Source organism: Procambarus clarkii, chromosome 12 (genome assembly GCF_040958095.1).
Source record: "Procambarus clarkii isolate CNS0578487 chromosome 12, FALCON_Pclarkii_2.0, whole genome shotgun sequence".
In the NCBI taxonomy this organism is placed as follows: domain Eukaryota; kingdom Metazoa; phylum Arthropoda; class Malacostraca; order Decapoda; family Cambaridae; genus Procambarus; species Procambarus clarkii.
In genome coordinates this window covers 14122886-14137645 of record NC_091161.1, presented here as the reverse complement: position 1 = coordinate 14137645, position 14760 = coordinate 14122886, and the positions used below count along the sequence as shown (strand labels likewise).

Sequence of the window (14760 nt, the reverse complement as noted above, 5' to 3'; positions counted from 1 at the left end):
TAAGATGTAGGGCGGGTGTTGTAAAGAAGAATGATAATAAAGGGAGTGTGATGATGGGCGGAGTTTTGCTGGCGCGGCTTGTCATACTCCTCGTCAGCCCTCCACCATCCCTTCCCCGTCGTGGTCCAACGCAGGTGGGTCGCCGCTTCTCCTTTCTCGCGCCTTTACCTCACCTCCACGGTATATTAGTGCTGTAACGTAGCGTATAACGGCTGAGTGAGCCATGGAGAGGGTGTGGTGTTAATGGCGGAGGGTTTATAGTCGTGGGGGATGGAGGGGGAGGATGTTTTTAGTGGCCGCCACGTGATGGTGGATTGTTGTCATGCGTCAACCTGTAGTGACTGGGGCTTGACCCCCGGGGTATGTGTAGGGGGGCTTCAGGGCCGCCCCCCGGGGCCCTGTAGTCGTGTAGGGTCATGCCCCAAGGGGTACCGTCATGCCTTGTAGGTGGCCATATTGTACAAGTTTTATTAAAATTGTGGGCATCGTGTCTTGGTCCGCCCCCCCCCCTCATGGGGCTCTACCCCCCCTCCTGGGCACTTGGGGGGGGGGGGGGACTAAACCGGATGTCTTTGTCATCCTTATTTTTCAAGTAACCTGTCTTGGTAAGTTTGGTATTAAGGGGCCATATCACCAGGATATAAAAAATTGTTGAAGGGTATTCATAATTTATTATCCTGATACATGTGAAAGGTGCTGCACCTAGGCCAAGTTTCAGCATCTCAGCCTAAATAGAGACGGAGAAAAAAAATAAAAAATAAAAAAAAGAAGAATTTTTCAACCATGTTCAATTGATTTCACAGCCCACAATTGTGAACCAAAATCATTTATACGACATTCAGCTATGACCTTACTATATAATAAAGATTTGCATGTCACATCATTATCCCAGATGTATTTACTGCAATAATACAGATTTATAAGTTTCCCAAAAACGTATGCAACAAAATGAAGTGTATCATTATTTATAAAATCAATAAATCTACGTAGATAAGAATAATGACATGCGTTTATAAGAGGCGTAAACTCTACATATAATGTGCAAGTTTCATGTAAATTGAATAATAAATAAAGGCTGTGAAACGAGATCTAGTTGTAAAAGTTGGAGTTGCGTAGCGTGCGCGACAAGTTACTGTACTCGCGGTCATGCGTGATTTACGCATTGTGGCCAACTAGTACCTTCTATGGAGAGCTCGCATGCATCTAGCTTTCAATGCTTGTCTCTTGTTCGTTTGGTAAGTCATATTGCAGTACAAAACAATAATAGCATGAGTTCTGGGAGATAGTGTGAGAGCGCGTCAGCGATACAACCACCCCCCACGAGAGAGTCACTGATACTCATAGGACCACATAGATACTCAGAGCCACATAGGACCCTCTCTGTCACACGATACTGTTGCCATTTAGTGAGTTTATATTCATTTTATGCATAACATGTTATTTTCAACGCTATTACGAAAAATAAGACTTCTACAACGTAAGATACAATACCCTGCGGCGCACTCAAGGCGCAAGGACCAGATTCACGAAAGTTGCAGCGGGAAATTTGACTTTAATTACGTTAATTTTCAAGATATCATTAAACGGTTTGGACCACAGTGTTGCCAGAACGTTGTAGTATTTTTCGTAAATATTCCATTTTTCATCGGATTTTCGGTTAACATGGCCCCTTAAAGATCCTGTGGTAAATTGTGGTGCCGGGGGGGGGGGGGGGGGTGGTGTCTTTGTTCTTTACCCTGGGGTTCTTCCCAGGGTGGGGGTGGCCAGGCTTGTTGCTTGCTCCTGATAGTTCCCTCCCTCCAGGTGGATCAGGCTTGGTGCTTGCTCCTGATAGTTCCCTCCCTCCAGGTGGATCAGGCTTGGTGCTTGCTCCTGATAGTTCCCTCCCTCCCAGGTGGACCAGGCTTGGTGCTTGCTCCTGATAGTTCCCTCCCTCCCAGGTGGACCAGGCTTGGTGCTTGCTCCTGATAGTTCCCTCCCTCCAGGTGGACCAGGCTTGGTGCTTGCTCCTGATAGTTCCCTCCCTCCAGGGGGGGGCCAGGCTTGGTGCTTACTCCTGATAGTTCCCTCCCTCCAGGTGGACCAGGCTTGGTGCTTGCTCCTGATAGTTCCCTCCCTCCAGGTGGACCAGGCTTGGTGCTTGCTCCTGATAGTTCCCTCCCTCCGGGGGGGGGGGGGACCAGGCTTGGTGCTTGCTCCTGATAGTTCCCTCCCTCCAGGGGGGGGGGGGACCAGGCTTGGTGCTTGCTCCTGATAGTTCCCTCCCTCCAGGTGGATCAGGCTTGGTGCTTGCTCCTGATAGTTCCCTCCTAGATTATGCAGTTCAGTTTTGGTCGCCATATTATAGAATGGATATAAATTCACTTGAACGTATCCAGCGTAGGATGACTAAGTTAATTCCCCAAATTAGAAATCTTTCATATGAAGAAAGATTAACAAAGCTTAAGTTGCATTCACTGGAAAGGCGAAGAATTAGGGGTGACATGATAGAGGTTTACAAGTGGGTGAATGGACATAACAGGGGGGATATTAATAGGGTATTAAAAGTATCAACACAGGACAGAACACGAAACAATGGGTATAAATTAGATAAATTTAGATTTAGGAAAGACTTGGGTAAATACTGGTTCAGTAACAGGGTTGTTGATTTGTGGAACCAATTGCCGCGTAACGTGGGGGAGGTGGGGTCCCTCGATTGTTTCAAGCGCGGGTTGGACATGTATATGAGTGGGATTGGGTGGTTATAAATAGGAGCTGCCTCGTATGGGCCAATAGGCCTTCTGCAGTTACCTTTGTTCTTATGTTCTTATATGTACTTTGCCTGAGTAGACTTTATTATTTAACCATACCTTAATTAAATATTCCTCCCAACCCCTTAATTGTTTCTTAAAGATTTGGTCATCATACAGCAAATTAAATTTAAATTTAAATTTTGCCCCGAGGGGCGAGTTTATTGGGCAGCGCCATTAATCTTGTGAGTGGACACACCGCCATAGCAGCATGTACAACACTCCCCAATAGGAAGAAAACCCGCTGGGTTGTTCATCCTGTCACTTGTATATGTTTAGTTTTTTATTTATTTATATACAGGAAGTACATTGGGTTTGTGAGTACATAACATGGTGTTCTTACGTTCTTGTACAGCCACTAACACGCATAGCATTTCAGGCGAATTCTGAAATTCTGAATTCCGGTGAAGCATTATCACGAATTGGAAAGCTTCCATGTGAAGAGTGAAAACCCCTAATTTACATTCTTTAGAAAGCCAAAGTAATGGGTGATGTAATGAAAGTGTACAAGTACATTTACTGGATAGGCATAACCAAAGTTATATGCATTAGTAAAGAATACAAAAATGAAGATTAAATAAATTTAAAAAGTTGTATCAAATACAAAAAATACAAAGCAAAGGATATAAATTGAAGCTTAGATTTAGGAAAGGCCTGGATACATACTGGTCTAGAAACCGGGTTGTCTTGTAGAACAGATGACTGGGTAACATAATAGATGTGGTAGATGGGTAACATAATAGATGTCATCCTTTTACAGGATGAACAACCCAGCGGGTTTTCTTCCTATTGGGGAGTGTTGTACATGCTGCTATGGCGGTGTGTCTACTCACAAGATGAGTGGCACTGCCCAATAAACATGCCCCTCGGGGCAAAATTTAAATTAATAGATGTGGGATTTTTAGATTGTTTCAAACATAGACGAGGAACACATGAAGCCAGTTTGGGTGGATACAAGTCTGAGCTGCCTTGTATGGGCCAATAGGCCTGTTGCTACTGTAATTTTTGTTTTAATGTGTACAATACTACTTTTCTATTGTAAAATACGCCACAGTATTCCATCCTGAGGGTTATCAAGGAAACCTTGAACTTTACTAAGGTATAATAGCCTAATTGCTTTATTTTTTTAAATAGACAAAAGCTGCCACCCCTTACCCAGAGAGATGAACCTCATCCCTTGCATTTACGAACATAAGAATTGAGGAACTGCCTGTTGTCCTGTATGTGGCAACCCCCAGCTCTAGATAAATGAACCACCATACCCAGCATATATGTCAATCTTTCCATGAAAGTGTTCTTAGTTTTTAATAAATATTGCATTTGCTTAGCAATTGCATTGTTTAGTTGGCAATTGTTTTTGACGTACATCCATTTCCAACTGCCCTTGGAAGAAAGCCACTTAATTAAAATCTCTCCCTTGCTCCAAATTCTATGGCAGTCTTAAACCTCTGTATTAGTGCTTCATTTCTAACTTTCCATATTTCATTTTCTCCAGCACTAATACAAACTAATGTATTGCCTTTTCCACCTATAATATCAGTTATTGTTAACAGTATCCCCCTTATTCTTGCTCCTAGGTAGTAAACCTTTATCCTGTTTTCCCTGTCAGGCACAAAGTCTTGTCTGAATATTGTATGGTATTCTTGCTTGTGTAAAGGCAGTTATCTGAATGTTATTACAGCTCATTATTCATTCAGTACCTTGAGTGTGTTTACACCAACTCTAGACATTCGATTTGCTTATTCTCAATCTTGTAAGAACACCTCACATGTCTTGGACCCCCTCATGTATTCCTAAACATATCTTGTGCAACTCTATTGAACAACATTTCTCCTACCTTTCAAAACCTACCTACCAAAATACTTTCATCCTACTGAGGCTGACAGTGGACTTAATTCTTTAAAACAATACATTCTATTTCTTGCCTCCTTGAGAAGGAAACCCTACATGTACCTGTGAATTTTCAGTAACTTTTGTTCTTGTACCATCTTTGTATTGATCAGTTTTCCTTCCTGTCTCCATACAAATTTCTCTGGCAAAACAAAGAAAGGGTTTGGTGTCTTTGATGGCTTGCCATCTTTTGCCATTTTTTTTTCTCATCTATATCTGGGACTATTGTCTACCTGCCTCCTATCCTTTTTCAAAATGCTTTCATCATTTTATAAGGCATTGTACTGATATACACACAAACATGCATACATACAGCATATGTATAATTTTCTTTATATACGTGTATGTCCTTTTAACCTGATGACAGTATTGGTAAACATGTAACTTCCTTCACAGGTACAATGTCTAATAAGGACAAACAAAAAAATGTGAACCGTGAGGTTCGCATTGGTAAGCTGTGTCTTAACATCTGCGTTGGAGAATCTGGCGACAAACTGACTCGTGCTGCAAAGGTGGGCTTTAAACCTTTTTTTAGGGCTTTCTTATGTCTTGAGCCAACAACCGTGACCATGTTGAAACACTGCTTCCCGTTCGAACAGCGAAGTTGAGCAACGTTGGTTCTGGTTAGTACCAAGATGGGTCGACTGTCTGGGAACTCCCGATGTTGTTGGTAGACTGGAAAGGCCTCAAATGTTTACACGTGCTTTCCTTAATATTGTTGGATTAAATGTATAGAAAGAAAAATAAAATGTAGTAAGTAAACACACAAATAAAGGAATAAATTTAAAATCAAATGCAACAATGCAACTTGAAGTATCATACTAAAATACTGAGGCAGTGTGATGGGATCAAACGAACATTCCTGATAACATGTGCTTGGGAAATCCGGGGATTAAGGTTTGATCCCATTGTACAGACTACATTTTCTTGAACTTATTGATTTCTTTGAAAACTCAATTTCACTTGTTTAGAGTTTGAAATACAGCTTTTGCAGTATTAGGTTCATTTATGAACCTAATGTATCAGATCATTTATAACCTGTTTCAAGTTATATTATTTAGTATAAAATTAAATGCAGTACTTCTCATTTTTCAGGTAACCTTATTTAGTTACATTCAGTAAGGATACCTTATTGCTTGATAGGATAATTTGCCAAGTAATTTTTTCTTGCAATAAATGAACACATTCCATATGGGTTTAAAAATTTGTATTTGCCTATACAGCCTAAAGCAGGTGGTAAAGCTCCATCGAAGGCTAAAAATATACTGTATCCACAAGACTGATAAAGTGCCTGATTAGGCATGCACACTTAACCACCTTAAATGCCTTGATCCCCCATCCCATCTGCATGCCCTTTCCCCCAAAGTCACCCACCGAAATTCTAGTCATGTTAATCTCTTAGTTAGCGAATTGATATTGTTTGGGCCGAGTAATGTAGTTTTTGTCATCCCATTAGGTGTTGGAGTCTTTGACTGGTCAGAAGCCTGTGTTCTCTAAGGCCCGCTATACTGTGCGATCCTTTGGCATCCGGCGTAATGAGAAGATCGCTGTCCACTGCACAGTAAGAGGGCCCAAAGCAGAAGAGATTTTAGAGAAAGGATTAAAGGTATGATTTAACAACACTAATGTTATTTATTGACCTTGTCAGAATATATAGTGTACACACTTATGATAGTGCACATTTTGTAATGTGTACTTAACATAGATGTGTTAGAGAAATTTGGAGAGATAATTAGCAGTGTTTGGTACTTTCCACTCATTGTCAGTCCCTCTACTACAGTTATTGAAAGTTATATATTGGGATTGGTACATATGCCTGGGTGGGAAATATCAATGAATCTAGATTTTTAAAACCCCTTTTAACGTTTTTTTGACGTCGTTGTCATTTGCTCAAAACGCAAGAACGTTCCTATGACTGTGTTAGTTATTTTCAACATCATGTTGGCTAACTTCAACTCACTTATGTTATTTTGCTTTTATTTAATGTTTGAAAATACGATCATAAAGTTCAACTAGCTTAAAAGGATACCAAGTTGAACTTTACCTACCATGCCTAGTAACCTCGGAAGTAAAATATTGCCGAGTGATTTGTGCTTTGCTGAAGACGCTGGTAGCGCCCAAAATGGGTAAGGGGGCAAAAATGTGAAAGGACTAGTTTGGATGTGTTTTCAAGTTGTATATTATATAAATTTGTGTTTTTGTAATGCTAAGTGACAGCATTATGTATTCACCATTTATATTTAGTTTACTTAATGTAGTACCTTATTATTTTGTTTACATTTTTCTTGACAAGCTTTCATTATCTACAGTAATGAGTGCCTTATTGTATTAGCATGAAACACATCACTTGTGTTTAACCACTGCACTACACACCTGTTGAAGATCCTTGCAGCCATATCTCCCTCCCTGTTCACATTTGATGTCAAGCAATGTATGCCTACACTCTGCTACCCACCTAAAATATCTTAATGGCTGCAAAATTTATTATCTTTTTTGGGTTAGAGAAACTGTTCGTCCCAATTCCAAACTGCTGTATGATGGCTCCTCAGTGTCCATCCTTCCTCCCCTACTTCAGGGAGGAGGCTGAAATGTTATTACGTTCATTTTCCTCTTGCACATTTCAGCAGGACCAACACTACTACTGAACATCGTTCCTAGTCAAAAGTATAACTGACCTACAGATTAGGAATTAATTTATAACATTGTTTTAAAGAGTATTGGGCAAAATGCTGTGGAACCTCTAAACTTTGGACAATTCTGTTCTGTGCTCAATAAAAAGTTTTTTTAATATATTTTTGTGCATTTAAACAAAAAGTTAGTAAAGAATTTTCTATTTGCTAATGTTGAGGCCACATTCACGAATTGGCAAGGCTGTTTAGCCAAGATCATTGAAAAGCTGCCTAAGTAGTCCTTCCTCATCTCTAAATCCATGCCATTAATGCATGGTTCACTCGTACAAATTTTCATTGGTTTCACAATACTTTTTGCAAAGATTGAAAAGCTAAAAGAAAGGTCACATCCCTGGAAACACAAACTGAAACTGTCTCTATTTTCCGCTTGTTACAACTTGTAATAAAGTTGTTACATCTTGGCTTAACGTGTTTATGACGTATTAGAACGTTGTTACAACTTGCTATATTGGTTGTTATAACTGGTTAGGTGTTAAAACTTGTTCAAACGTTGTACCAACGTCGTAGTTTCAGTGTGTGTTTGGCGGGATATTTCACATGTAAATTAAATTGTTGTTCAAGCCAGGATTTAGGTCATACATAATTTAACTAAAGCTTTAATCCACACAGGTCCGTGAATACGAGTTGCGTCGTGATAACTTCTCTCAGAATGGCAACTTTGGCTTTGGTATTCAAGAGCATATTGACTTGGGAATTAAATATGATCCTGCCATCGGCATCTTCGGTTTGGACTTCTTTGTTGTGCTTCAGCGACCAGGTAAAAATACAAATTGATATTTTTACTGTTTATTGATGTGATTTTTTATAGTGGCTCTATCCAACTGCATATTCTGATTTTGCTCTCACAAGTAATGAACACTTCAGTATTTTATTGATCTATTGAAAACTGAATCTGAAATCCTGCAAACACAACATATTGGTCCCTATTGTTGCAACTTGTTAAAAAGTTGTTACATATTGTTATAAGGTTTTTGTTAGAAAGTTGTTACAACTTGGTAGATAGTTGATACAGCTTGTTAGGTGTTATAACTTGTTCGAATGTTGCAGCAATGTCGTGTGTTTGGCAGGAAGTTGAAAGCATACCATAGGCTTCACACACTATGTCCTTTGTGTTCCTCTTGACAGTTTACTGCCCTTAGATCTGTCAGTTCTTTAATGCCTTTTCACATAATTAACAGGTTGTGTGGGGCATATACTCTCCAATTCCACATTCCATAACATGACCTTTATTCACATTGAATTCCATTTGCCAACTGTTGCTTCAAAAAAGTCATCTTGAAGGGCACGACTATCATTCAAGTCATTTATTATTTATTTATTCCCTAGTAGCTTAGCACCATCAGCAAACATGTTCATATAATTTTTTTTTTTTTTTTTTTTTTGAGATATATACAAGAGTTGTTACATTCTTGTACAGCCACTAGTACGCGTAGCGTTTCGGGCAGGTCCTTAATCCTATGGTCCCTGGAATACGATCCCCTGCCGCGAAGAATCGTTTTTTCATCCAAGTACACATTTTACTGTTGCGTTAAACAGAGGCTACAGTTAAGGAATTGCGCCCAGTAAATCCTCCCCGGCCAGGATACGAACCCATGACATAGCGCAAGCGGAACGCCAGGCGAGTGTCTTACCACTACACCACGGAGACTGTAACTGTTCTTTCTGGTGCTAGAACTGAACCCTATTAAACCAGTAACATTTCTAGTCCGATGCATTGCCTCTGATCACTGCCCTCGTTTGTCTGTCAGAAAATTCATCTATTAAGTCAGCCTGTCATCCCTCAGTCATGCTCTTAAGTTCTGGAACCTCCTCTTGTGTGGGACTGTCAAAAGTCTTTTAGGTCCAGATAAATGCAGTCAACCCTAACTATCTATATCCTGTAAAATCTGTGGGCCCCATCATAAAACTTAAGTAGACTTCTTACACAGGATCTTCCTGTTCGAAAGCTATGCTGTCTTGTGTTATTTCTTTCTGTATATTCTACCCACTTGGTTTTAATTATTTTTTTTCTAGTCTCATGACTGCTGTGCTTGTTAATGATGCAGGTATTTTAATGTCCATCTCTGGTATCATTTTTGTAGATTGGAACTCTGTTTACCTATTTTCATGTCTTAAGATTCCTTTTCATAAAGATACCTGGTGCAATGAAAGTTATTGTTAGGTGATAAAAGATGATGGATACAGTAATAGGTGTGCAAAGTTAGAAAATGTCACAAAAAAGATTACAAAGGTGAATAATCAGGATTGAGGACTGTACCAAGATGGCATGAATGGATGATGGTACACTGCTCTTGAATATTAATAAATGTGAGGCAAGCTGGATAAGAGTACTGTAGTTTGCAAGAGGGCACAGTTATACTGTAAATGTATTTGTGTAATGTATATAGCAGTTCACAACAAACACTAAATCTAGTGGTATGAATGGTGGTCCTGGAGTATGACAGTTCTTGCTTATCCATGACACTAATTATTGTGAAGAGTATAATAAATAGAAGGGAATATTTATTGTAAAAGCTGAGTACTTTATTTAACTTTTAACAGGATACCGGGTAGCGAAGCGCCGCCGCAGTCCAGGCAAGATTGGCCCACAGCATTGTCTGGTGAAGGAGGATGCAATCAAGTGGTTCCAGACCAAATATGAGGGTATTATTCTGCCTGGCAAAAAGAAGTAAAGCATTTACTCATTAAAAAGAAGTGGAATTTTTTTTAACCTTTTGAAATTTACTTGAAGTGTTTGTATTGCAAGGAAAGATTCTCAAACTAGTGAATTCTTGAACAAATGCACAAGGGATTCGAACCTACGTCCGAGATCATCCCAGACACTGCCTTAATCGACTGAGCAACGACATGGTTAAAGAGAGGAGTTCTCGGCTCCTTACTGAGGAGTTGGTAGCTCTGTCGATTAAGGCAACATCTGGGATGATCTCGGACGTAGGTTCGAATCCCTGTCATGGCCCTTGTGGATTTGTTCATTGATGCATCACGCTATTGTGATTTCTGTGTATAGTGAGTTCTTATTGTGTGAGGGCAGGCATGCTGCGAACTGAGCTTTGCAGACTGTTGTATATTTGTGTTGGGGAAATTAGGTTTACCGAGGTCCTCCAGGGCCAACCACTGATGAGAATGTACGTTACCTGCTTGATGGGGGTTCTGGCAGGCTATTGCTTGGAGCGGCCCGCTTGTTACAACTGTTCTCTAACTTCCGGCTAACTACTTATTAGATAAATGTAGACATGGTTGGAGGGATGATGCTAGCCTCTTCAAACGAAATTTGCATGGGCATGAGCATATCAGAATAGTCCCCGTCTGTGCCCTTTCGTTTGCACGATATGGCAGAGTACCCTACCAGACTCCATCCTCTATACTACATAGTCTTCCTGGATTGGTGCTTTTGATAATTACTTGATCCATCCTCACTATGGTTTATTTAGCATTATAGTGGTGCCCAACCTATGAGTTGCAAACCCCAAGGTCTTTACAGTATTAAAAATGTAATGTTAAAATAATTTAATCCCTTCAGTATTTTGCCTTGTGATATATTAGCTGGAGGTTGCAGAGTGAAGCGGGGAAGTGAATGAAGTTACGTACGTGCCAAGTGAAACAAACTTTGAGTACTTGTTTGGGTTATGAGACCACCCACTCGAAGAGTTGGTAGGGTGTCTACACTGGGGCAAGAGGGAGAAAGTTCTTGCCCCTGGTATAAAAGTAGAGCATGGGTTTGGGACAAATTTCGGACTAGTTATGCTGTGTGCCACCTCTGGTGACATAGGCAATCAATCTTTGGACAATTGCGGGCTCGCTGTAGCCCGTGCTACATGGACTTTTCGTTGAGTAGCTAAAAATAAAACAAAGTGGTACAACACTTAGTCACCCTTGGTACCCTCGCAGGGTACCCAGAGTACAAAATGGTCACTGGGAATAAATGGTTCAGCAAGAGTCGAACCCAATATACCTTCTTGTGTGTGTACATGTACACTATTACATGTATATGTATGTAGTTACACCAGTTACAAACAAAAATAAGATAATCTACAACAGAATCGAGCACACGTGATGTGGAGGCAGACTCTATGCACTGTCAAATGTAAATGATAGAACTCTGGGAATCTGTACACCTGTTGAGAGGCCAGAGCTCAACTCTCGTAAACACAACTAGGTGAATACGTAAGGGAAACTACAGAGATGTAATATTCCTAACATATAGTATGGGAAAAGACCACCCAAGAAATGATAGAATACATGCAGAAGTGTAAGGATGCAGCAGGCAAGTTTATTTTGGTCTAAAATGAAATGCAGATGAAAAACCCATGGTTTAATCAGATGTAAGCTACCAAAGGAACTAAGTAAAAGGGCGTGGAGAAACTAGAAATGACGGACACTTGAGAACAGAGGATACCGGAGCACCAGTAATGAATACGTAGGGTGAGAAGAGAGGCAGAAGGACAATATGAAAACTATATAGAAAGCAAGGCAAAGGCTACCAGCCACTTCAGGAGATAAACAAGTGGAGGAATAGGTATTGAAACTGGATAGGGGCTGGCAGATTCACTGCAAGCTACAAGTGTGAGGAACTTTATAAGAAATTCCAGGTCTTCACGTTAGAGCAAGAAGTTCCAGAGATGAGAGAAGGAATTGTTAACCCAGGCACCACTAGAGGAGTTTGGGATTAGCAGTGGGGATGTAATAAAGCTTTTGCTAGAGGTGGGTGTGACGAAGGCTATAGGCCTGGATGGAATCTCACCATGGATACTAAAGGAAGGAGCAGAAGCACTGTGCTTGCCACTCTCCATGGAGTGAAACAAATTGCTGGTAACAGGTGAACTGCCAAACATTTGGAAGATGGCAAATGTAGTCCCATTATACAAGAAAGGGGATAGACAGGAGGCACTGAACTACAGGCCAGTGTCCCTAACCTGCATACCACACAAGTTGATTGAGAAGATTGTGCGAAAAAAAGCTAGTGGAACATTCTGGAGCGAAGGAACTTTGTGACAATACCAACATAGGTTTAGGGATGGAAAGTCATGCCTCGCAGAATTAACTGAATTCTATAATCAGGCAAGAGAGGGGTGGGCAGACTGCAGATTTTTGGATTGCCAGAAAGCATTTGGCAGCACCACATAAGAGACTAGTGAAAAAGCTGGATATGTAGGCAGGAGTGAAAGGGAAGGTACTCCTTTGGATAAGGGAGTCGCTGAGGCCTCAGATTGGCGAGGCGTCACCATTGGAGTCCCGCAGGGTTCAGTTCTTGGACCTATACTGTTTCTAATATGTAAATGATCTCCCAGAAGGTATAGAATCATTCCTCTCATTGTATGCTGCTAATGCAAACATTATGAGTGAGGATTTAGATGGAGGCAGATAGTATGAGGCTACAAGATGACCTAGACAAACTGAATGGTCCAACAAATGGCAACTAAAGTTCAACCCGAGTAAATGTAAGATAATGAAACTAGGCGGAGGAAACAGGAGGGCAAACAAGGATACCGAATGAGAGATGAAGTCCTTCATGAAACGGACAGAGAGAAAGATAAAGGGGTTTATATCACACCAAACCTATCTTCTGAAGCCCACATAAAAAAAATAACACCTGTGGCGTATGCAAGGCTGGCATCAGAACTGCCTTCAGGAACCTGTGCAAGGAATCTTTCAGAATCTTGTATACGACATGTAAGACCAATCCTGGAGTATGCGGCCCCAGCATGGAGTCCGTAACTTGTCAAGCACAAGATAAAGCTGGAAAAAGTTCAGAGATATGCCACTAGGCTAATCCCAGAACTAGGAGGCATGAGTTACGAGGAAAGGCTGCATGAAATGCACCTTGCGACAATGGAAGACAGAAGAGTAAGGAGAGACATGATCACTACCCACAAAATTCTCAAAGGAATTGACAGGGTAGATAAAGATAAACTGTTTAACACGGGTGGAACCGAGTACCCAAATGAGTTACAGGGATGCTTTAGGCTTTAGGTATTGTATGTACTACCTCTATCTTTAAATCTAACAATGTTACAAATACAAATACAATACAAATATTTATTCAGGTGAAGTACATACATACAAGGTGAAATACAAAAGTTGATGGATTTATAGATAGAGCTAGTACATACAATGCCTAAAGCCACTATTACGCAAAGCGTTTCGGGCAGGAAAAACACTAAGACTAAAACTTAATACTAATTGAGATTAATGAATAAATTGTGTTGAGAAAAAATAAGAAAGAAATGAAAAAGGGGGAACATGGCAGAAAAAAAACAAAAATACAATATGGTCAACAAACAGCATTGTTTAAAATAGTAGACATGGGTTGACATTTGGAGGTAAAGTAGGTTACATTGAGTTAATTAGGTGGTACTTAGTTTTTATCTTAAACTGGTTGAGAGAGGTACAGTCTTTAACATAATTGGGAAGGCCATTCCACATTCTGGGTCCCTTGATTTGTAGAGCATTTACAACAATACAATACAATACAATACAATTTTATTTAGGTAAGGTACATACATATAATAAATATTTACAAGGATTGTTTAACTTATAGGTAGAGCTAGTACATACAATGCCTAAAGCCACTATTACGCAAAGCGTTTCGGGCATGATAAACTTAAATGACAAGCTTAATACTAATTAAACATAATGAGTAGAATGAAAACAAGAAATGAAAACATAGATGAAAAAGCAGCACAAATACAATTATGTCGACAAACAGCGCTCATTAAAGAAAAAAACAGACATTGGTTGACAATAGAAGGGTAAGGTAGGTTACAGGGAATTTATTAGGTATAGCTTCGCTTTTAACTTAAACTGGTTGAGAGAGGTACAGTCTTTAACATGGTTGGGAAGGTCATTCCACATTCTGGGCCCCTTGATTTGTAGAGCATTTCTAGTTTGATTAAGACGTACTCTAGGAATATCAAAACTGTATTTATTTCTGGTGTGATGCTCATGGGTTCTGATACAACCTTCTATGAAGCTTTTGAGATCAGGATTGGCATTATAGTTTAGCGTTTTATATATGTATAATACACATGAGAGAATGTGCAGTGACTTAATGTCTAACATATTCAGAGATTTAAGTAGGGGTACCGAGTGATGTCTTGGGCCAGAATTGGATATTGTCCTAATAGCAGCTTTGTGTTGAGTAATTAGAGGACGTAAGTGATTTTGGGTAGTAGAGCCCCAAGCACAAATACCATAGATGAGATATGGATAGATATATGGTTTATATGAGATATATGGTTTGTACTGTAACTCTGCAACTATGTATGTACTGTTCCTAAATAAATTATTATTATTATTATTATTATAAAAAGAACATTCTATTACTAGTTAAAGTGTATTAAACTACATTACCACAAAGATTAAAAACAATTGGGGCAATAAAGACTCAAATA

At 39.9% G+C, this 14760-nt stretch overlaps 1 protein-coding gene across 2 annotated transcripts; it reads left to right on the top strand.

Annotated features, from left to right (window-relative positions):
- The first annotated feature begins 26 nt into the window (after nucleotides 1-26).
- Nucleotides 27-10063, top strand: RpL11 (ribosomal protein L11). Of its 2 annotated transcripts, none has more exons than XM_045766249.2 (5): nucleotides 27-134; nucleotides 5076-5191; nucleotides 6136-6285; nucleotides 7979-8126; nucleotides 9911-10063. In XM_045766249.2, the coding sequence occupies exons 2-5, from the start codon at nucleotides 5081-5083 to the stop codon at nucleotides 10039-10041; spliced, it is 540 nt and encodes a 179-aa protein (XP_045622205.1). In that variant the 5' UTR covers nucleotides 27-134; nucleotides 5076-5080; the 3' UTR covers nucleotides 10042-10063. The 2 variants fall into 2 exon arrangements, with proteins under 2 accessions (XP_045622205.1, XP_045622206.1); XM_045766250.2 differs by having other exon boundaries at nucleotides 108-180.
- Nucleotides 10064-14760: the final 4697 nt, after the last annotated feature.

What these genes read in the sequence shown, in the direction of transcription:
- RpL11 (XM_045766249.2), top strand. Translation starts at nt 5,081, where the DNA reads ATGTCTAATAAGGACAAACAAAAAAATGTGAACCGTGAGGTTCGCATT. An exon ending in TTTTAGAGAAAGGATTAAAG is followed by an intron (nt 6,286 to 7,978) that starts GTATGATTTAAC and finishes TAATCCACACAG; the next exon opens with GTCCGTGAATACGAGTTGCG. An exon ending in TGTTGTGCTTCAGCGACCAG is followed by an intron (nt 8,127 to 9,910) that starts GTAAAAATACAA and finishes AACTTTTAACAG; the next exon opens with GATACCGGGTAGCGAAGCGC.